The 22,900-nt window shown below is 47.2% G+C and overlaps 2 protein-coding genes across 4 annotated transcripts in view; both read right to left on the reverse strand.

Annotated features, from left to right (window-relative positions):
- Positions 1 to 17,555, reverse strand: part of LMAN1L (lectin, mannose binding 1 like) — a 57,462-nt gene extending 39,907 nt beyond the window's left edge. Inside the window, exons 1-4 of one of the 2 annotated variants that reach the window (XM_029574930.1) lie at positions 17,207 to 17,555; positions 13,892 to 14,046; positions 9,998 to 10,105; positions 9,848 to 9,909 (exon numbers count right to left, since the gene is read on the reverse strand). In XM_029574930.1, the coding sequence (XP_029430790.1) occupies positions 9,848 to 9,909; positions 9,998 to 10,105; positions 13,892 to 14,046; positions 17,207 to 17,369 (488 nt within the window). In that variant the 5' untranslated portion in view covers positions 17,370 to 17,555. The remainder of the gene's footprint in view (positions 1 to 9,847; positions 9,910 to 9,997; positions 10,106 to 13,891; positions 14,047 to 17,206) is intronic. The other variant, XM_029574931.1, reaches the window with a different exon arrangement.
- A 1,756-nt stretch (positions 17,556 to 19,311) lies between these two features.
- The window catches only part of CSK (C-terminal Src kinase), a 90,671-nt gene continuing 87,082 nt past the window's right edge, over positions 19,312 to 22,900 (reverse strand). For both annotated transcript variants that reach the window (XM_029574932.1, XM_029574933.1), the window contains exon 13: positions 19,312 to 20,388. In XM_029574932.1, the coding sequence (XP_029430792.1) occupies positions 20,206 to 20,388 (183 nt within the window). In that variant the 3' untranslated portion in view covers positions 19,312 to 20,205. The remainder of the gene's footprint in view (positions 20,389 to 22,900) is intronic.

The raw sequence follows: 22,900 nt of genomic DNA on the forward strand, positions 1-22,900 counted from the left end.
CGTCAGACACTCTCCAGCAGTGGCACCAACAGCAATGTCCTCCTCCTCCTCCCAGGCCTATCACTCCAAGGACCGCACAGATGGAGGAAGAGGGCCTTTCTCAGCATCCCACGGTAGAAATAATAGCTCTAAGAACCGCCAGGCGCCACCAGTGCTCTGTGTCTGCAGGCAGATGCCGCGAATAAGGTAAGGGTGTTGAAGAAGGCAGCAGACCTGTCCTGCTTGCGTCATCGGAGATCTCTTTCTAATTCCGTCAGTTTACTTTGTTGCTGTAAACTACAGGCAGATAAGGATAAGCAGAACCCTCACAGCAAATTCCGCCCCTGTCATGGGTGGCGGAATTAATTAATGGCCTCCTCTTTTGGATTTTTACCATCTTCCTTCCACCATCCTATCATCTTCTACTTGCCCTCACCTTGCTTGCTGCTCCTGCTGTGATCAGCAGCCTACAGCTGCTGCTTCCCATTCTTGCTCTGATCTGGGTGGGCTGGTGCCCATCACATGGGACCCACTCCCCCCCCCCCCCCCCAATCACCACCACGTGGAACATAAAGGACTCCAGAGATCATGGGATCCTTTTTTTTTTAGGAATCATTGCCCTAAAGGATTTCACCATACGTTCTCCCTAGAGCTGTGGCCAGCAACTGAATCCTAGCATTCGTGCCACGTTGTGGCATGCAAGGCCAATCTGGCTAGCACGTCACTCCCTCCCAAATGCTGGCACCATAAGCAGTTTTGAAAACTCATGGGTCTACTGTACTAAATCTTTTGTAGTGGGAGGGTGGGAATTTGAGGGGGGGCACAGATGATTTTCTCTGGGTGACACCGCAGGCACAGTTGCTGTTCCTCAAAAGATCCCTCCTGGTGACTGATTCTTGGTTGAAGACCCTTTTCACCTTGATGTTGCTCTTTTTGGAGCACTTGGCCCAAAGGGGTTAATGACTCATGCTCTAGAGATTGCTCCCTCTGCATTGAGTCTAATACAGAGCTGTGAACCCAGAAGACGCCTTAGGTTGGAAATCCATTTCACCATCCACTTTGACTCTGACCTTGAGCAAGTTATCATCCTTGAAACTGGAGGTCAAAGCAACAGACTAAAGAGTAACAGATCACTGAGACCAGATAGTATTCACTCTGGAGCTCTGAAGAAACTAAAAAAATGAAACTGAAGACCTGTTTCTGGTGATTTACAACCCAGCATTTAAAAAAGCAATGGTACCAGAAGACCAATGTTACACCAATTTTTATAAAGGGCTCCATGGGCGATCTGGGAAACTATAGACCAGTGATCCTGATATCAGTGCTAGGCAAAATGGTCAAGGCTATTCTTAAAAAGAAAATTACAGAGGAGATCACATGATGCGGTGAGCCGAGTGAGTCATACTCACTTGAGCTCCAGGCGACACTCCCTCCCATTTGGGCTTGATCTTCCTATAAAATATATTTTGGGGGTACCCACTGCTGAATTATAGATTCTTACATGATGAAGTGTTCTAGTTACTGAAATTGATCAACAGAAATGTCTTCTAAGCCGGTCAGAAAGAACAAAGAGAGATGTAAAATAGTGGATTCCAAAACGGACAAGTACAATTCGCTCAGTGTTGCCAGTATGGAAGATCAGGCGGGTATAAGATTCGCAGAAGCTGTAGTGACGGCCTTAGAACATAAATTTGACACTGTAAATACCAATCTGTCTGAGTTGAAAGAGTCGATAGTGGATGTGGGGAGATGTATGGACATTGGAGAAGGAAGGATTTCAGTTGTGGAGGAAGATAATCTAGCGCTCACATGGCAGATATGTGCCCTAGAAAAATCACTTGAGGCCTCTATAGCAAATCTTGAAGATCTTGAGATCAGCTTGCAGTGAAATAATCTTTATTTTTTTGGATTTACCCAAATCTTTGTCTGATGGTGATCTTCTGTCCATGCTTGAGAGCTGGCTTCCACGTGAACATAATCTGCCCAATTTGGAAGGAAAGCTCATAATTGAGAGAACACACAGGCTTGGGCCTAAGAAGGCTTCGGAGGATCGGCAGAGACTGGTTATAGCCAGATTTCTAAATTCCAATCAAAAAGCAGCAGTTTTATTCGGCTTAAAAATACCGCAAAGATGTCAAATACCAGGACCAAAAAGTAATGAAGTTTCAGGACTTTTTGGTGGCATTTCAGCACAAAGACGCGCGATTTCAAATGTCTGCAGCAAATTAATTAACCAAAACATCCAATCTGCCATGAATTTTCCTGCTAAATTAAAAGTTGGAAGGATGGAAAAGTTTTTACTTTCGACACTCCAAATAAAGTGAAAGAGTGGTTTTGCTGAGTGATTAGATTCTAATGGATACAAGCGTGAGTTCTAGAGATGTGAACAATCCAAGGCCACAAAGTTTTCTATTTAGCTGCACCATGAAGACATTCAGTGATCATTTCTTTACAGCGATGGTTATTATCTAGGATAACTGATTGAACTGGTTAAGTTCAGATGGAAGACCGGAGAGGGCTTGATTTATTTTTTTCTCGTAATTTTTTCACCTTCCTTTTTTACTGTTTGGTGTGAGTTGATAAAAGTGATTAGTTATGCGTCAGGTGAAAGGAAAGCTAGAGGAAAAGCAGTATGAAAGACGCACAAGTTCAATGCCATTGGTAGTAAAGCCAATACTAGTGCTATTATTTTATTCTATTTCATTTTTTAAAAAAGAGATACACCCTTCAGAGATTTATAAATAGTTTTTTTTTTGTTGTTGGTTTTTTTTTTGGAGGTGGAGTGTCTCTAACTGGTTTGGACAGTGGTAAAGGGATGGATCTATCATTCTTCTATGTGAAGAAATAGAGGAGTGTCTGCTAATTTCATGAGATGGGATTGTGTTTCAAATATGTTTAACAAATGAGATTATTATTGCCTTTATTAATGTTACGTTTGATTTATTCAGACAGATTTCCCTGCTTGTGCGGGAACAGTGGTGACTCAACCCGGGGTTGGAGAATGGTCAATTGAGATGGTTGAGCTGGGGTGGCATCCGAACGCAAATCTCATGGATCTCGTTCCCCTGTTATTTTTGGGATTTGTAAAGAAAATGTTTGGGGGGTAAAGGGAAAATGAAAAGAGATGAAGGGAGGAAGGGAAGGGTCAGGAAGGGGTGGGATGGGGGGGGGGTACAAAGGGGGATATCTACGAAGGACAGCTCAATAGAAGAAAGGGGGAGGGTATCTGAAATAAACAAAACGTTTGTTATTTAAGGTTTCACTCAAAACAGAAGGGTCAAAATGAAAAGGGGCTGGTGATCCAGGCTGGGAAGCCATCAGTCATTTCAGAGAGGAAGTTGGTTGAAGGATGGAGTGTACAAGGTGTATTTCTTGGAATGTGGAAGAAAATACTAAGCCTTTCTACAAAGACACAAAGTGGCTGTTGCTGGGATTCAGGAAACCCATTTGTCTGATGGAGAATGTAAGAAGTTGGGTGGGTCAATGCTTTTATGCATCTGCACTGGGGCAAAAGGCTGGGGTTTGCTATTTTGGTACATAAGAGATTGAATTTTCAATTGCTTCAACAAATTAGCAATCCATCAGGATGATTTGGGATTTTTGATTGGTAAAATGCAAGGTAAAGAAATTACTATTTGTAATGTTTACGGACCAAATGACTATAGACATGCATTCTTTTTACAGTTAGTGAATAAGTTAGTTCCGATTATTAGAGGGCCTTTACTTATGCTGGGAGACTTCAACTGTGTTCATGATGCCATGCTTGATAGGTCAGCTCCAAGTCAGAATAAGATAGGGGGGAAGCTCAAGGGGATAAAATATTTATGCAAGGAACTGAGTCTTCTAGACATATGGCGTACACTTAACCCTACTGAGTGTGACTGTATACATGTGTCTAGAAATCACTCGACTATGTCATGGATAGATTATATACTAATTTCTGAATTTTTCTTTCCCAAAATTCAACAAGTACAAATTGGTCCCATTGAAATAGCTGATCATGCTTCTGATCTGAATAGAGTTTCAAGTCACTACAGATATAAAGAGTGCTAGGATTTGGAGATTTCCAACCACATAGTTGATAAGGATTTTAAAAATGTCTTACAAGATAAGTGGGAGGACTTTAAAAGTCACAATTTCATCGATAGGAATAACCCAAGACTATACTGGGAAACAAGTAAGGTGGTCATGAGAGGAGAGAGATTACCTCTTTCATGATTGCTAGATTCAAGGCTTTCCATATCTTGATTTTTCTGGCATCCCCACAGAAGTCTGTGGAGGGATTCTTGAGAAACCAGACATTATTCAGGGCTGAAGGTTAATGTTGATAAATCGGAGACGATGGAAATGGGTGGCATTCTGAAAGAGAACTGGAAAGGCAAGTTTCTCTTGAAGTGGTAGAACAGGAGATGAGATACTTGGGGATTATGCTTTCAAGGGAAACATAGAAATTGTATGAGGAAAATATTATACTGCTACTTACGAATATGGAACAGAAGCTGAAAAATCGGTTCTCTCTACCCTTACCTCTGACTGGGAGATTTCACCTGACAAAAATGATGGAATTGCCGAAATGGCTTTATTTTATGCAACAACTTCTGCTATGGTTTAAAAAATCAGACATAAATCATTATATGAGGACATTCCTGTGGGGAGGTCATAAAGCTAGAGACCCCCTAAGCACTTTTATGATGGAGAAAAATCAAGGTGGAATGAGTTGCCCAAACTGGGGAGATTATAACTAGCTGCTACATAACCTCGTAGGAGGGGAATGTCCTTCCCAGCACCCTCGAGGAGAGGGGCTGTATTGCATGGATCTGCCCCTAATTCTCTCTCACTAACTGCACTAGCTGGCATGTCCCAGGGCTTACTGGTAACCAGCCTGGCTGTTGGTTACATATGTAATTAGTCTTGTATAGTGTATATATATATTGGTATAGCCTTATAAAAATAATCCTATCTTCTATAACCACTGGTGGTATGCATGTAAATATTAGCTTCAGTCATTAAGTAACAGCCAAATGTATTCTAGCGGAGAGCTTACCTCGCCAGTCTTTGTTTGTGCTGAGGGCAGCAGCTCGGCATTCTGTGCATCTTAGGGTTGCCACCTCACTCCAGATCACCTGAACAGACTGAGCCAGTCCTGGTTCTGCCCCATCACATGTCATGGATTTGCAGTTCTGAGTTTCTTAGGGAAATCAATGGGAAAGTCTGAACTATAAGTCCATGCATACAACGGGACTACATCAGGACTGGATGGGACCATTCGAGTGAGCTGGAATGAGATGGCAACCCTATTGTGCTTCTGTAAACGTCATGGTGGTAACTCCTGAATACATTTGTGGTGTCCTGATGCCACTTCCCCCCACTTAAGCCTGGGCAAGGACACTACAACTATAGGGGATTCTTCTAATTTAAGCTGCTTGGTTTCCACTTCCTCCCCAAGAGGTGAGGAAAACAAGGATGAAACTGGAGATCAGGAATGGTCTGGAGTACGTAACACAAATGAATAATTTGTATGTACTGTTTTCAGGGACGGTGTCAGGAAAGGCTGAAGTGTAATTATTCAGTTGGGTGTGCTTGCTGCAGTCTAGTTTATGCTAGGGAAACGCTCAGAGCTGTTTGGTTAGCTTTTCAATTCCTAACGAGAATAATCACCAATTAGGAGATCTCAGTTTTCAGCCAATGAGTGGGTGATGCAGTCCTCTCCCGGTGCAGAAGACGCGTTGCCAGCGTTGGTCAGGAAGCACAGCTGGCAGTGGGTTCTGAATGAGGATGTTTAGGAGAGAGAGCTGTGCAGCTAGGGATGCCAGCGATAAGCTGCCAACCCAATTAACTGTTGCCTTTGGACATGATCACACAATCGGATGTTGGCATGGAGCAAGACGTGCGGCAGTCAGGTGCACATGGAAGAGATCAGGCCACATGGGGTGGGGGGGGGGGGGCTGGACCAAATGAGCAGCACTTTGAATACCGGCCTGTTCTGAAGGTGATTAACCAAAAAATATCTGGAAATTGTGCCAGCAATGGGCAATGCCTAGCAAGAGGTAGATATGGAAACTGGAAGACAGCAATGCAAGGACACATACAAGTCAGCTAGCCCTTCTAAAAGTGATTCTGCCTGGGTTTGGCCAGTGACTGCCTGTATCTTTTTTTTTTTTTCCCCCTTGACCTGATAGTTCTTCCTTTCTCATAAGAATATAAGAAAAGCCATATTGGGTCAGACCAGTGAGTCCAGCATCCTTTCTCCCAGGGCGGATTGGCCTGGCGGGGCTTCGGGGAATGCCCCGGTGGGCCGGTCAGGCCAGTCCAGTGTCATGTGACTGGCCTGACCGGTGTTGCCCGCAGCGCCGCTGCGATTAAACCTGGCCTGCAGCAGCTGTTCCCACAGAGCGGGAGCCTCCAGCGGGACTTCTCTGCTGGAGGCTCCAGCCGTGGTTTCCTTTTTTATTTTTTTTGTCTCCGCCACGGCTGCAGCGTGGCTCTATACACCTGCATTTTTTGTTTGATTTCTTTTCTGCAACCTTGCTGAGCTTTGTGGGATCGCTCCCTGCCCCTCGCCTCGTCACACCCTGGCAGGAAACGTTCCCAGGCCTTCCCTCACAGCACCAATCTCGCTTATTTTCTGCAAGTTTGGGCTTTTTTTTTTTTTTCTAGCGCTTCGCTTTTATTTTTTTGAATTCGCGGGTTTTTTTTAATTCGACTGATGTTAAGGGGAATGGAACAACTCCCTTATGAGGAAAGACTAAAGAGGTTATTTATTTATTTATTTTAAATCTTTTCTATACCGTCATTCAGTATATTACCGTCACAATGGTTTACATAGAGGCACATATAGTAAATTGTACATGTTTCTGTTCCTAATAGTAGGGTGGTGCTTTTCAGCTTGGTAGTAGGTTAGGACTTTTCAGCTTGGAGAAGAGACGACTGAGGGGGGATATGATAGAGGTGTTTAAAATCATGAGAGGTCTAGAACGGGTAGATGTGAATCGGTTATTTACTCTTTCGGATAGTAGAAAGACTAGGGGACACTCCATGAAGTTAGCATGGGGCACATTTAAAACTAATCGGAGAAAGTTCTTTTTTACTCAATGCACAATTAAACTCTGGAATTTGTTGCCAGAGAATGTGGTTAGTGCAGTTAGTATAGCTGTGTTTAAAAAAGGATTGAATAAGTTCTTGGAGGAGAAGTCCATTACCTGCTATTAAGTTCACTTAGAGAATAGCCACTGCCATTAGCAATGGTTACATGGAATAGACTTAGTTTTTGGGTACTTGCCAGGTTCTTGTGGCCTGGATTGGCCACTGTTGGAAACAGGATGCTGGGCTTGATGGACCCTTGGTCTGACCCAGTATGGCATGTTCTTATGTTCTTATGCTATTCCTAGTCTGGTCAAAGCAGCCATAGCTATGAGGCCAAGAGTCATGCACTGGGGCCACTTCATCCCAGACTCTAAAGCCAGCCAACACCAGGTATCACTTTAATGACGACCATCACTCCATCCTCCCAGAAGCCTCTGTGGCATCCCCTGCCCCAGCCGATCAGGAAGAACCAGTCCAGGAACTGAGCTAGGGATCTTTCAGGTGGAAGTGCACAACGCTTGCCACAGAGCCACTGAGCCGGCCCACCTGCATACTTCCTGACACCAGACCGTGACAGTGGTTCTGCTCTTGCCCACTTGAAAGGAAGTAGTGGGTTGTGTCAGGTGTGGTTGAGCCTGGAGTTAATTAAGAAACTTCTAGTACATCACTTCTAGCATTACATCTGGAGAAAAAGTGGCCAGGTGTGAAATTAAATTTAAGCACATATTTTCCTGGGATCTGTTCCCTTTGAGGAAGGAAGCTGGTATCCTACTGGTTTCATCTAACAAAATGGCCTAGGTCAGTGTCCAATGGACCCTGCTGTGGCAAAGCACTTTATTATAAATAAATAAATATAGTCCTGGGATGTTGCCTAAAAGATTCATGTTGGATATTTGATGTGCAGCCAAGCAGGAAGCTTCACGGTATCCTGGACATTTCTTGAGGTTTACGGTTTATATTCTGGTTTGAGGATGGATGAGCCAGTTCCTATCTAAAGCAAACCCTTTGAAGTCCGTTTTTAAAAGGTTTTGTCTGGCTAAGTGTGAAAATTAGTTGGATAAACTTCTTGCCACTGTCAATGTGTCCAATTTTTCTGGGTATATTCAGCTAAGGATTGAGCCAGATAAAACATCCAGATAAGATGAAGGTGCTCTGGGGGCATTTCGGGGAAGAATGAAATTAACTGGATGACTCTGATGCTCAGACCAATCAACAGTGCTCGTACTTCACATTTAAGATAAGTGATATTGCTGAGTTGATATAAAACATTAAAGACCGTGTTGGCACAAATTTTTATATGCATAAAAACAAGAGAATAATAATTATCACTTGACACTGAACACATAAATATACGAGACTTATGATGAAAGCGTTTCCATGGCACACACGCCATTGAGGTGTAATAGTTTGAGGATTCCATATTTTGTTCACATAATTTATAGTGCGGTCCTAGGCACTGGGCTGTTTTTCGATGGCTACCTGTGCGCCATGGACAGGAGCACAGAGATTGACATGAGCTCATGTTCAGTGCACCTGCCTGCCATAGATAAGAGCTCAGAGGACGCCATGTGCTCATGTCAGTACGCTTGTGCACCGTGGACAGGAGCTCAAAGGATGCCATGAGCTCATGTTCACTGCGCCGTGGATAGGAGTTCAGAGGATGAGGGTGGCAAGCAACTCAGAGATGTGTTGTGACTTGCTCTGAGGGCCTGAGTTCACTATCCAGGCCTGGCTTCTGCTCCTCAGGCTGACCAGGGCTGTGGATGCTGCAGAGCAGGGGCAGCTCCAGTCAGTGGGTGAGTGAGGGGGTGGGAGGGTTCCCCTAGACAAGAGGCTTGCCCTCCCCTCTCCCCCCCCCCCCCCAAGTCTGGTTGGAGGGAAAGGCACTTGGCACGTTCTCATTCTGAAATTCACTGTGCCCCATCTATGCCCCCACGTACAACCATTTCTGGAGCCACCTCTGCTGCCCAGGCAATGTTCACAGCGCCTTGATATGGCAGGGGAGAAGTCTCAACCATTGCTCAGTGCCATACCTAGTGGCCAGACTTAGGGTCCACGTGAGCCAGAATCCAGAGACAGCTGCCATCGGTGGGCCCTGGCTGAACACTGTCTCTTAGATGGCTGGGCTGAGTTATTTATTTTTATTTTATTTAAAAAAAATGTTCTATACCGTCGTTAAGTTAAATACCATCACAACGGTTTACAGAAGGGCACGATAAAGAGAAATATGGGTCGTATAGATTACAAATTACTCGTGTGCCATCATAGTACGGTAACAATTTAAAATAATAAACTAGGTGTGTAAGAGGGAATATAAAAATAAGGAGGAAAAATCCACAGGTTGTTGTGACTGAAGGCTCATGGTGCTATAGGATTAAGGGGGGGGGCAGGGAAGGACACTTTCTCTCTTCCCTCCCCCAACAACCAACAGGCATTCTTGAGCGTGGACCCCTGCAATCCTTGTGTAAAGGTCTGTAGTGCCCTAGGCAGTTCAATGTAACACCACCCTGAGTTGAAAGTGCCCCTCTTACAGTAGTAGCTATATATAGAATCGGGTTCTCCCTGTTCCAGTGCTCGCTCTCTCTATCTGGAGAGTTCCCAGGTATGGCCATCGCCCAGTAGAGGCTGGTTTCAATTGAGATGAAAACGCAAAGGAGCAGGAGGTAAACCATGTCAGGCCAACCCTCCCCCACCCAAAAGCAGCCCAGAGGCAGCCATGTCTGAGTGTCCAGTGCGTCTGCGCACGGTGGAGAGAAGCTCGGAAGTCTTACCACGCACAACTTACTTGGGATGGTCATAGATGAGTTTGCCGTTGTTTCCAATGACCAGGATGATTGGGTTGTTTCTCTGGAAAAAGAGGAGAACCATTTTAATGCAAACTGTTGCATTTGCCAGAAAGAATGGAAATGGGTTAGCAGACACTCCTTAAACTCACATGCGTGTCATTATCAAAGGTGTCAAAGAAAATCCCAACGCCATCCCAGAAGTCAGCAGCACCGTATACAGGCCCTGTTGTGCCTCTCTGTTGTGTATACCACACCGCCTTCAAAATAAAGAGATCAACAGTATTATCAGGCTAGAAACTTATGACATCACAGCTTACAGGATGAAGAAGGAAATGTGACATCATAGCATATGGTACTCCTGGGGGAATTCTGCGCTACTGCGGAATGCAGACTTTGCGCAGATTTCCTCCCTCGTCGCCCTTCCCGCATATTTCCACTGTCGCCTCACCGATTTCCTCCCTCGCCGGAAGAGGATTCAAAACAGGAAGCATGCTGCGCATGGACAGCAGCCATCGCGGGACAGCAAAGTCATCGCGGGCACAGGTGGCACACGGAGCGTGGGGGGGCATCACATCACGGCAGAAAATAGCAGAAGAGACCCTGGCGTGCTGCGAACAGAGCGCGTCCCGCGGCACATGGGATGCACTCCGTTCATGGCGAAGATGAAGGCCCGGCGCGCCATTCGCGGCAAAAAGGGAAGGCCCCCGTGTGCCGCGCACGGCGCGCCCGGGCCTTCATCTTCACCGTGAACGGAGCGCGTCCCGTGGCATGCTGGTGAGAGAGAATGTGTCAGAGAGGGGAGGGGAGGGTGAGAGAGAGCATGGATGGTAAGAGGGGGTGGGGAGGGGGAGAGAGCAGGAGGGTGTGAGAGAGAGCATGGGAGGTAAGAGAGAGGGGCTGGGGGGATGCTTGAGTGTAGGTTTCAGAGAGAGGGAGCGAGACAGCTTGGTTGGTAAGAGGGGGAGTGGGGGGGATGCTTGAGTGTGGGTTTCAGAGAGAGGGAGCCTATATGAGGAGATTGTGAAGGAGTGTGTATGTGTGTGAGAGATTGGGAGCTCATGTGTATGTGAGGGTGCTAGCCTGTGTGAAGGGATTGTGTATGTGTGAGACAGAGCCTGTGTGAAGGGCTGCCTGAGAGAGAGACATAGGTAGCCTGTGTGAGGATGTGTGTGTGAAAGAGAAAGGGAGCTTGTGTAGGTGTGTATGCAAGAGAGAGGGCCCTGTATGAGGGGATGTGTGTGTGCGAGAGTGAGGGAGCCTGTATGAGGGTATGTGTATGTGTATTAGAGAGAGGGAGGGACAGAGGGAGCCTGTGTGAGGATGTATATGTGAAAGAGAAAGGGAGCTTGTGTGGGTGTGTATGCAAGAGAGAGGACCCTGTATGAGGGGATGTGTGTGTGTGTGTGTGTGCGAGAGAGTGAGGGAGCGTGTATGTGGAAGGGACACTCTTACAGTGAATTTCTAGGGAAATTCTGCTCAAAATATTTAAAATCCTGCAACTTTAAGTAACAACTTTTTTCTGTAATAATTTAAAATGTAATTACTTAAAGACTGTCATGTAAATTGTGTTACTTTGACCAATATAAAGTTTGCAGAATTTTCAGTTTTTTTTGCACAGAATTCCCCCAGGAGTAATCTGGGCAGAGGACAGACTTGTGGTTCCATAGCCAGGGCTGGTTAAAGCGAGCTGAGTGATCTACCAGGGCGCTGGGAGGCAAGGGCTGTCTTGGGCACTCTTTGGCACTGCCCGTTCAGCTGGTCAGTCCGTGGGCAAGGCAGCAGCAGTGCTGACTGGGTGTGGTCTTGATACAGGAGAGGTAACTCAGGCAAATACTAGATGCAGTGAGTCCAGCCCCTTAAAGGCACAGGTGTTTCCAGGTCAGTAGCAATGAAATCACCAGCAGCCTATGTGCTCCTCCATTTCTAAGGAGGTGGCCTCAGATGCACCTATTTACTGGCATCAGCACCTGTCTTCTTTATCCATAGCTGCAAGGTTTGCTGATGAGCTGTTTGAACCGCGTGGCGTCAGAACAAACTACAAAGAAAAGAGATGCTGGCACCACAGAGGAAGGAGCAGTTGCACCTGAAGTGATGGTCAGGGCATGAAAGTTGGGTGGTGTCTTCCAAATTGTCATGTCTGACCTTCTGCAGATATGTTGTGGAGCACATTCTTAGACCTTGCTGTCACCCTGTGGCTCTACATAAGATCGTTGAGCAGCAGGAGAAGGGATAACCCATGGATATGTTTCTGAGTTCAAGTTAACTGCAAAGAATTTAGCAAAGAAGTTAGCAAGTAGCACATGTAAGACTAATCGGAGAAAATTATTTTTCACTCAACGCATAATAAAGCCCTGGAATTTGTTGCCAGAGGATGTGGTTAGTGCAGTTAGTGTAGCTGGGTTCAAAAAAGGTTTGGATAACTTCTTGGAGGAGACGTCCATTAATGACTATTAATCAAGTTTACTTAGGGAATAGCCACTGCTATTAACTGCATCAGTAGCATGGGATCTACTTAGTGTTTGGGTATTTGCCAGGTTCTTATGGCCTGGATTGGCCACTGTTGGAAACAGGATGCTGGGCTTGATGGACCCTTGGTCTGACCCAGTATGGCATGTTCTTATGTTCTTAATTTTTGGGTGGCTGTGTGTGTGTGTGTGTGTATTGTCTGGGTGACTTTCTCTGGCTTTTCAGCCTGAAGCTAGCGGAACTTACTCGTTCAAAGTTGTCTGGGTGACTTTATGCCTGCTGTTTATCTGGACAGAATTATTCAGGTAATTTTGCCTGGGCAGCACTGTCAGGACGAAGTGAAACTGCGTCCCAGGAACGCCCCTAGTGCTGCCTCTCTTTGTGCAAGTAAATCTGGTTCAGGCAATAATTTGCCTGGACAAAATGTAGCCAGGGAGCAGGGGGAAAAGGGCAACCTTGGCATTTCTCTGGCTGGCTCAAAGCTGGCCCCACAAATGTTTAAAGGAGTCCTGGATCCAGAGCAGGAGGAACACGGCAGGCAGATAGGATGGAGGGGAGAGAATGATCGGCTAGAGAAGAGAATGCTGGGAGGGAGAGGAGGTGGGGAATGCTCGGAGGGAGCGGAATATCTGGATGGAGGGAGAGAAAATCCCTGGAGGGGGAGAAGAATGAAAGAGAGAGAAGGATGGATGGAAGGAGGGGGAGGCAGAAGGAGAGGGTGCCTGGAGGGAGGGAGGGAGGGAGTGGGAAGGGAGAAGAATATCTGGAGGGAGTGGGGAGAGAATGAATGGAAGGAGAAGGGAAGGTTAATGCTAAGAGAGAGAGAGAACGCTGGGAACAAGCGGGGGGGGGGGGGGGGGCATCATTTGCCCAAAGAACAGAAGGTTCCGGGGATTGTGACATCACAATACCTGGGGAAGGATCAGGTGCCTGTGACGTTCTGTCTTTAACAGCAGTCACAGCTGGAATCAATGACTAGGGCTGCTGCAAGAGTATTTGGCTGCCTAGGTGAACCTTTGGGTCATGTACCTTCCTTCCCCCCACTTATCTACCGGCAGCCGCGACTCCGCCTTTAACACAGAACCTTTTCTGGACTTTGCACTGCTGGGACGTTGCCCAAATGCTGGCACTCTGGGCGATCGCCTTGACAGGGCACCGGCCCCTGTCAATGACATCACCGCTCAGGGCACACAAGAACCCTGCGCCATGACAACATGCAAGTGCAGATGAAGACAATGACCTGGAGCCACATGGGGCGTGGGAGAACAGAAGCCTGCGCACAAGGGCGGAGTGGGAATCAGACGTCATAACATACATGTAGAAGAGAGAGTGCATTGTGTCAGAGCACACATGCAGTCGTAGGCGTCCAGTTCCCGACTTTCAGGTAACTGGAATGTATTCTGCACTCTGATCACACAGTTAGTCATGCCCTCAGCATCCTCCTTTATGTACTGAAGGTTGCTTCTTCCATCATGTTCTCTTTAAACACAGACGTCTGCTCTAGCTCTGGGTCAGTGCACTTTTTATATAGAATATTTGTTGGAAAACAACGTTGGCCAGGACAATAAAGATCTTACCAGCCCGTCGGCCCCGACTCTTCCCCGACCTCGTATCTGGAAGGCGATTTCCACCTCCCAGTGCTCAAAGGACGCATTGTGCTTTGTCCACATGGAACCACGTTTGCTCCTCAGGGATGGCACTAGCCGGACTTCCTCTGGCCCGGGAATGGCATCTGTTAGGAGGCAGAAGCAGCATGGCAGGAAAATTCCCATCCAATTCACTGCGTTTCCAAAGCCTAATGTGATCGCCTCTCCTGCACTCCCTGCATCAGTCTCAGCGATACTACAGGATAAAAGGAAGCTAAAGAGTTTATCTTCAGAGATCACGTCTTTCATGGTCAGCGAATGCACGGTACAGGCTTAGGGAAACCGAAGGGATGAGTATTGTGTATAACTTTGTTTGAAACTTTCTACCACTTTCAATTATTCAGCTTAGAAAAAATGCATCATACTCACTGCTGTGTCTTTGCAAGTGTCTGTGAGTGGGTTTGTTCTGTGTGTGTGTGTGTGTGTGTGTGTGTAGGGGGGGATATGTAGTCCTCCCCAGCCCACACACACAAAGGATGGCTGCGTGCTATTGTGACGGAGACCCAGGTTTTCCTCACAGACCTGATGAATAGTATCCTTTGCAGAATGCTGTGCCTTTTTACATTAAAGAGGATTAAAATCAGAAGATATTACAACATAAATCAGTTGTGTACTTGATAGTAACAATAAAGAGCCATGGTCAGTATTTTCCTTTGTCCACAGCAATGCACCATTCAGTCGGTGCTTTAACAGGGCAGAGCACACTGGCTTTAATAATAATTATGGTGAAGCACTGGATTCAGGGTCTGATTGAACACGGTTATTGAATGGTGCAGAAACCTTTTCATAAAGAACTACATTTCTAAAGAAATGGAGAAAAGCCCAGGTAGTTGTGAAGGCTCATGGCACAGCAGACCCTGACTGACTTGAAGGGCAAAAAGAGGAGCAGGAGGAAGCAGCTGCAAAAATCCAAGCTGTGCTTATTTTGCAGGACCAGTGTGGGCATTGCATTAACAAGCTATTGTTCCAGGAGCCCTATTGATCCTGGAGAAAACCGGAGCTTTTGCTGTCGTGATACTTTTAGTGACCCACTGTATGAATTATGCAAAGATATCCCACAGTGGCGCTGAAGACCACATGGGCTGCTGCACACGGGAAGAAGACATCCATGTGGGCCACAAGATCTTCTTTGCACAGTAATTGCATTGGTCCAATGAAAGGCATCCCAACCTAGAGTAAGAAGCCAAGCTGATGCAATGGGTAGTTGTGAGGAGGATATGGGATAGAGCACATCTAAAATGACTGCAGGACATAAAACCTTAATTATCCTTAGGTTTTGTACAGCATCTGGTATCCAGACAGCATCCCAGCAGGCTGTATTGGATCGGCTCTTCAGAAACACGTGTGCAGACACGTCACGGAGGCTGGAAAGTTGTAGCAACTTTTGTCTTTTGTAAATTATCTAAGCCTTCTTTGCTTTTCTGCAGGGCTTGCTCACTTCCATACTAGCAAAGTGTTATGGCTAGCGTCAGTCTCGGTGGAAGAGAAGTGAGGTGTGCCCTTGCGGTGGTGACGACGGTCCAAGTCTCGGCCACTCCGCCGACCTACACGCCCCGGGAGACCACAACATTATGGTGGTCTCTGAACGGTCCTCCGACCGTTCCCAGCCCTTTCGGATCTGCCGCAGGAAGCAGCAGAGGCGGCAGGCCGGACGGAGGTCAGGAAGGCACAGGACTGAAGCGGTCCAAAGCAAGGTCTTGGAACTTGAAGCAAGGCACAAGTGAAGTTCAGGACGAAGACAGGAACAAGAGGGATGAGCTGGACCCTCAGGCGCCCCCACCAGTCCACCGTAAACGAGCGGACCCAATGGGCTGGTCGCGGACCACACTGTCTCCTACGTACCCTACACAGCCAGGAGGCTGGTCGCGGACCACGAGAAGAGCGGGAGAAGCTCAGAAAGTCACTTAGCACAGGGTAGTGGAAACCCCTCGGATCCTCCAGAGTCGGAACTAGGCAAGGCAACGAGGAATCTGAAGACTCAGAACACAGGCGGAGACTCACGGAGGCACGGGTCCCCACATTCTGGGGCTTGGACCAGACACATCAGGAACACACAGGCAGTCCAAGGAAGACCTAGCCTAGGTGGATTAGCCCCCTGCCAAAGTTGTACTTGGACATTTCTTTGGCGTCTAACTTCCATTTTTGCCCAAACGGCTTTTTTTTTAGATAGCCTACCCTCCTGCTTTTTTGGTCCTGGCTGCTGGAGGGACAGCGAATGTCCCTCCAGCCACATTTGAACCAGTGAGCGCTGGAAAAAAAATGTGGATGTCTCCAAATGTCAGAAGGGAAGATGATTTCCCATCCTCTCTCCCCAACTAAAAGGTGTAAATAGTGGTTTCTTCCCTAGCATTTCCTTCTACATCCTATCCCAGTGGTGCGCGTGATAGAGCTTTTGCAATGTTAAAACTGGGTCTTTAGTGGTTTGTACGGCTGATTAGTGGCAGTGCATGGAGACAGGGCTATTCCCGGAAAGCGTGAAAAGCGTGCACCTTTAACCATTTTATTAGTCTTATAAATGTAGCCTTTCCATAAAATGTGGTCGGTTTTCCTTTAATTTTACACAGGGATGGAGAGGCTGCATTTATAAGACTATTAAAATGGTTAAAGGTGCAAGCTTTTCACGCTCCTCGGGTCTCTTAGGCTCACAGAGTTGGTAAAACACGAATTTTCTCTCTTTCTTTTCTTGGGACAAGTTGAGCCCGTCCAAAGAAAAGAACTAAACTTCTAAATATAAAAAGAAAAGAACGAAACTTCTGAATATAAAAAGAAAAGAACTAAACTTCTAAATATAAACAGGGACTCATGAACCTTGATGATCAGTCATTCTTTGTTTGTTTTGTTTGGTTACAGCTGTGACTTTTCCTTCAGATAAAAACGGGCCTTACTCAAAAGGGCCATTTTCTCATTCTAGAGCTATAGAAATTTCGACCAATATCTAAAATAGATATATAACATTTCGACCTATGAGGTCATCAGGTTTTGCTTTGTTTGACTTTTTCTTCTCAGTCTGTTACACATTAAAAACAGCTAAATCGAACTTACTTAGCAGGGTTTAAAGTGCATCAGCCGCCATTAGTGCACGCTGCCCTCTCCCTGGCACAGAAGTCCCACTCGCTGGAGGAAGGTGAGCGGATCGTGTGTTATTATTATTATTATATGACCGAATGGGATAATCCGGTAAGAAACGAGCACATTGTTTCCCTATGCAACGACGGGGATGAAAATCACGCAGCCACCCCTGCTTACCTCCATAGTGGCTCCAGAAGGGCACGTCCCCATTTGGCAGGGTCAGATGAGGACCCTTGAAGCTCAGTTTGTATTCAAACCTGCGATGAGCCGCTCGGTCCTCCGTCAGGGAGCTGCGGAGGGGGAGCGGGAGGAGGAGGAGGAGAGGCAGGAGGCGATCCATGGGCGAGAAACTCAAGATTTCTGAGACACGGAGGAAATAAAGCCCCCGGGGATCTGCCTGCCCCCGCCGCAGCCGAGCCCACCGACCGGGCAGTCTGCGATTGGTCGAAATTTCGGCAGCCGCCGGCCACCAGCCAATCAAGGGGAACGTTCCGCTGTCCCCTGCAGAGCGCCCGCGCCCTGCTGCAGGTAGCAAGGAAGAGGGCAGAGCGCTTCCCCCAGCGAAGGGCGACCCCTGTGGCGCGAGGACATCGCAGCAGTCCTTTCCCCCCCCCCCCCCCCCCCCCCCCCCCCGGCTGAAGCACCGTGCAACCCTTAAACACGAGCCCTGGCCCCACACCTGCCCCACTGGGATTTCCTAACTCTAATCCTCCCTTCCCACATTTTACACGAAGTCCAAGTATAAAATACAATGGGATTCCCTAACACTGTCCCCTTCCTCAAAATATAACATCTTCCTCCTTAAAATACCCCACCGTGATCCATTATTACTATTCCTCATCCCAAAATACACCACAAAGCCCCTCCTCTACATACCCCACAGCCATCACTTACTCTCATCCTCTTCCTCTGCCCATCCACCACTGCTATCCAGTAACACTATTTTTCCCATTCTCAACACCCTGGTATCAGTATTTTCCCTTGCCCAAATAATATAAAACCCCAGAACACCTTCCACACACACATACATACACAGGGGCCCCATTTTCTTTTCTCTTTCTCTCCCCCACCCAATAAAAAATGCACATAACCAACAATCGATCCTACCCTAAAAGTGAGGCAGGGCTCAGCCTGATAGTAAGCACTAGTAGCTGCCATGAAAGAGACTTGGGCCCCACTGTTTGCTCAGGGACCCTGCTTCTCAGGCAGGGATGACTAATTAAGCAGAAGTAAACCCTGTGAAATATAAGTCCAGCCCTGCTCTTTTAGCAACATCTAATAGCCAATGAGAGAAAAACATAAGCAGGGGACAACAGCAGAGGACCTGCATCATCACTAATCACAGGCGGTGTGGGAAAGGATAAACAGAAGGAAAGTACACCTGCCGTACAGCCCAATCTCTCTCTCCCCCCCCCCCCCCCCCAAAAAAAATAAGTTCTATAATTTGGTCCTAAGTTATACAAGCAAATAAAGGATTGGCGTTGCTTCCGTAAAGATCTGCAGAAACTCCATAGCGTTCTTGTTCACACTGGGAAGGAGCACACAGCCACCACTACTGAAGGAACAGGACCAGGATTAAATACATACAAATAGATAGCAGTGGGTGTGCCCTGTGATGCTGGGGTTCACCAATTTTTTTTATTTTTTTTTTTAAATTATTTATTTCCTGCAGGAGGCTTAATGCTGCTGCTTTGGCAATAGTCATTACAGCATTGAAATGACAGGGAGAGGTCAAAGAGAGCAAGCTACAAGTACTTTTATTCCCCCCCCCTTTTCCGTAGGAGCATCAGAAAGTTATAACAATTTTAAAAACTGCTTCCAAATGTATTCCATGAAGATCTAAACCAGAGCAGGTCTTGGCTAGCAAGGCAGCCCTGAAGGCAATACAGGCCACTGCGTAGGGCACCACATTTTGAACGCATCAAATATCTGGGCCAAGGAGCCTGGCTCTGCTGGCTTTAGGGCCATGTGCAGGCACGGTTCAGAAGTGGAACTGCCTTGGTACTCTGCCGATAAGGGCCAAAATCTTAAACCCTGGGGGAAGAGCTGCAGTCAGAGCAAAGCCTGACCCTAATCAGCATATGTAAGGCACAAGCCATCCTCATATTGCTCTAGGATGGAGAAGCTGCATCTGCCGTTTATAAATATCAGGCTTCTGCGTGGCTAACAGGAGCCTATCGTCTTGCTGTTGAACCCTTGCGCCCGTCCCAGCTCCTGCTTCCCTCCCCCGGTCAGCAACGTGGCCCTACAAGAAGGGAATGATTCTCAGCCTGCACAGGGGCTGCCAGTCTGTATGGAATGGTTTATTACAGTATAATCTCAACACTGGCAGCATATACATGAGTATAAAGCACTGGACAGGAATGGAAAGGCCTCCAAAAACATCATGCAAAACATTTCAAACAGAGCTTAAGCTAAACAATTGCCTTTTTGTATGGGACTTTAATACAATAAAAAATAAGATTCGTACTTCAGTAAAAACCAGAACATCTGGTATTTTTTGTTTTTTGATTTGTAGCAAAAAAAAAAAAAAAAATCCCCCACAACAAAATACAAAAAAAACACACACACACAAAAAAAAACAAAACAAAAAAAAAAAAAAGGAGTTAACCCTCAAAGCACAAGAGGACGAAGTTTAAAGCAGCCCGAGTGACTGGGTCTTCTGCTGCAGGGAACGTGTCTCAACCAGCGCTGGCTCCTCCTCATTCTTTCCCCACACGAGAGCACGCTCACAACTAGGGGCTGGCCCCTGGTGTCCACCGGAAGCTTTGGACACACGAGCAAAACTACGATGCTGGAGACGGGATTGGGAGGGGAGGAGGGAAAGAACGGAATTTGGAGGAAAGGTAAAATTCAAGCTGAGGGAATGGCATGCTGCTAAAATGTTCTCTAATACTCCTCACACCCAGCTGCGTTCTCCTGCACGCGATGGGTGGAGGCAAAGAAGTACCCACTCGCTCACTCTGGAGGGTGGCAAAGAAGCTAGGGATGGGCTAAAGAAGGGAGTGGGGCAGAGGCAGATCAGGGCACCACAGGATACACACAGTCCAATATGTTTTATGCTTAGACATCAGCTGAAGGGACTTGTATGAAGTTTCAAAAGTCTTGATATTGCTGGGTCTCTTCTCAGATTTATCTCCCCTCCACCAGTGAGGGCTGGGTCAGGTGAAAGAGGTTTACAGGTAGAGTTCATTAGCTTTGATCTCCTCTAGCTGTTGCCGTAATTGTCTGAAGGAAGGTCGGATACTGGGATCCAGGGTCCAGCAGTTTTTCATCACGTCGTACACGACAGGGGGGCAACCATCAGGGGCATCCATCTTGTAGCCTCTCTCCACTCGTGGAACCACATCCTTTAGGGCCTAGGAGGGGAGAAAACAAGAAAAAAAATGTTTTTTTTGAGAAAAATGTAGTTCTCTAAAACGTCTCTTGGATTGTCTCTTTACCTCCAGAGCTTGCTGGGGCTGCCTAGGTCCTACACTAGGATTGGAGCCGTCTCCTTATCACAAACCCCTGGATTTCCCTCTTTGCTACCTTCCATTTGCCTGAGGGGATCCTGCTATATTACAGCTTCATCTCACCCAAAGGAAAATTGCTTCTTACCTGCTAATTTTCATTCCTGTAATACCACAGATCAGTCCAGACAAGTGGGTTTATGCATCCCTACCAGCAGATGGAGGCAGAGAACAAAACGTTGAGGCACTGCTACATATCTGAGCATACCACCTGCAGTTTTCTCAGTATTGACCTGTACCCAAGCCAAGATTATATAAAGTTCTCTCCCCCCCCCCCCCCCCCCCAGGGCAAACTGGAAAAACCCTGGGGCTGGACTCCCCCCTGAAGTGGAGCACCTATACAAACCGCAAGGCCCCAAAACGCCCTGCCAACTAGGAAAACTAAAAAACAACTTAACTGTTGAGGCGGCAATATCAAAACTATACCGCACATCTGAGTACCAGGAAGGTCAGTCTTTCGGTAACAATACCGGAGCAGGCCTGTGGTATTACAGGAATGAAAATTAGCAGGTAAGAACCAATTTTCCTTTCCTGAACATACCTAGATCAGTCCAGTCAAAGTGGGATGTACCAAAGCAACCTTAAACCAGGAGGGAATCCGAAAGACCCGCTCTCAAAACACTTTCACCAAAAACTGCATCATCCAGCGCCCGAACATCCAAATGGTAATGCCTGGTGAAAATATGCAGGGAGGACCACACTGCAGCCCTACACCAACCGACACTCGGCCCAAGAGGCCGCCTAGTAGAATGCGCTTTAAGGCCACTAGGGACCACACAACCCTTAGCAATATAGGCCGCAGAAATAGTCTCTTTCAACCATCGGCCCAAAGTAGCTTTTGACATCTTGACTCTTTTCTTTGCTCCCCTGAACACGAAAAGATGGTCCGACCTTCTGAAAGAATTGGTGGCTTTCAAGTACTGCAAGAGAGCATGTTGAACATCCAAGAGGTGAAGATCTCTACTCAAAGCAGTCTTTGGAAATCCGGAAAACCTGGCAACTCCACTGTGATTCACACGGAAGGCAGAGACCGCCTTTGGCAAAAAAGAAGGCAGAGACACTTTGTCGGAGGAAATGCGTAAAAGGTCGCAACAGGAGAGAGCTTGAAGCTCCGAAATACGTCTGGCCGAGCAGATTGCAACCAGAAAAACATCTTTAACGTAAGATCCTTCAAGGAAGCCCGACCCAAAGGCTCAAAGGGAGGTTCACAGAGAACTCGCAGGACCAGGCAGAACTCCAGTCTAGGCAGACCTTGTGAAGCGGAGGCTTCAAATGCTTCATTCCCTTGAGGAAATGAATTACATCTGGATGAGCCGCCAAGGGCCTGCCCAACACCTTGCCCCTGAGACAATCCAGCGCCGAAACCTGGACTAGGAGCGAACTATAAGCCAGGCCCTTGGACAGTCCGTGTTGCAGAAAAAACAAAATCTGCGGAAGAGAGGCCAGCAGAGGATCCACCCTATGTTGACCACACAAGGATTCAAAAACCTTCCACACTCTAACATAAGCCATGGAAGTGGAAGGCCTTCTAGCCCGAAGAAAGGTAGAAATAACCGGCTCCAAATATCCTTTCATACACAGTCGCCGCCTCTCAAAAGCCAAGCCGCGAGACAAAAGTGATCCTCCCAATCTAAAAATATGGGACCCTGGCTCAGTAACCCCTGAAGGTGTGCCAGCCAAAGAGGACCGTCCTCTGCCAGATGCACCAAGTTCGTGAACCAAGGACGACATGGCCACTCTGGGGCGACCAGAACCACTGTACCTGGATGCGTTTCTATGCGACGAAGCACTCGACCTATGAGTGGCTACAGAGGAAACACATGCAGAAGATGACCCGGCCAGGGACACACTAGAGCATCTAGGCCCACTGAACAGACTTCTCTTCTGCTGCTGAAGAACCTGAATGTCTTTGTTGGCCCTGGTTGCCAAGAGATCCAGCTGAGGGACTCCCCATCTGGCACAAATGTGACTCCAGGCTTCAGAGGACAGCTCCCATTCCCTGGGGTCCAGTTGTTGTCGGCTTAGAAAATCTGCCTGCACGTTATCCATTCCCGCGACATGAGAGGCCACAATCCCTTCGAGGTGGTGCTCTGCCCATGCAAACAGCAGCTGAGCCTCCTGAGCTACAGCGAGGCTTCTTGTACCTCCTTGATGATTGATATACACCAGCATCTTCGCATTGTCCAACAACACCCAAACCATCCAATTCCGGACCGGGGCAGAAACAGCTCCAAGGCTCTGCGCACCGCTCTAGTCTCCAAGTGATTGATTGATCAGGTCTTCTCCACAATTGACCAGAGCCCCTGGGACGAGCACCCCATGCACACTGCACCCCAGCCTTTGAGGCTGGCATCAGTGG

The sequence above is a fragment of the Rhinatrema bivittatum genome, chromosome 13 (assembly GCF_901001135.1).
Source record: "Rhinatrema bivittatum chromosome 13, aRhiBiv1.1, whole genome shotgun sequence".
Lineage (NCBI taxonomy): Eukaryota > Metazoa > Chordata > Amphibia > Gymnophiona > Rhinatrematidae > Rhinatrema > Rhinatrema bivittatum.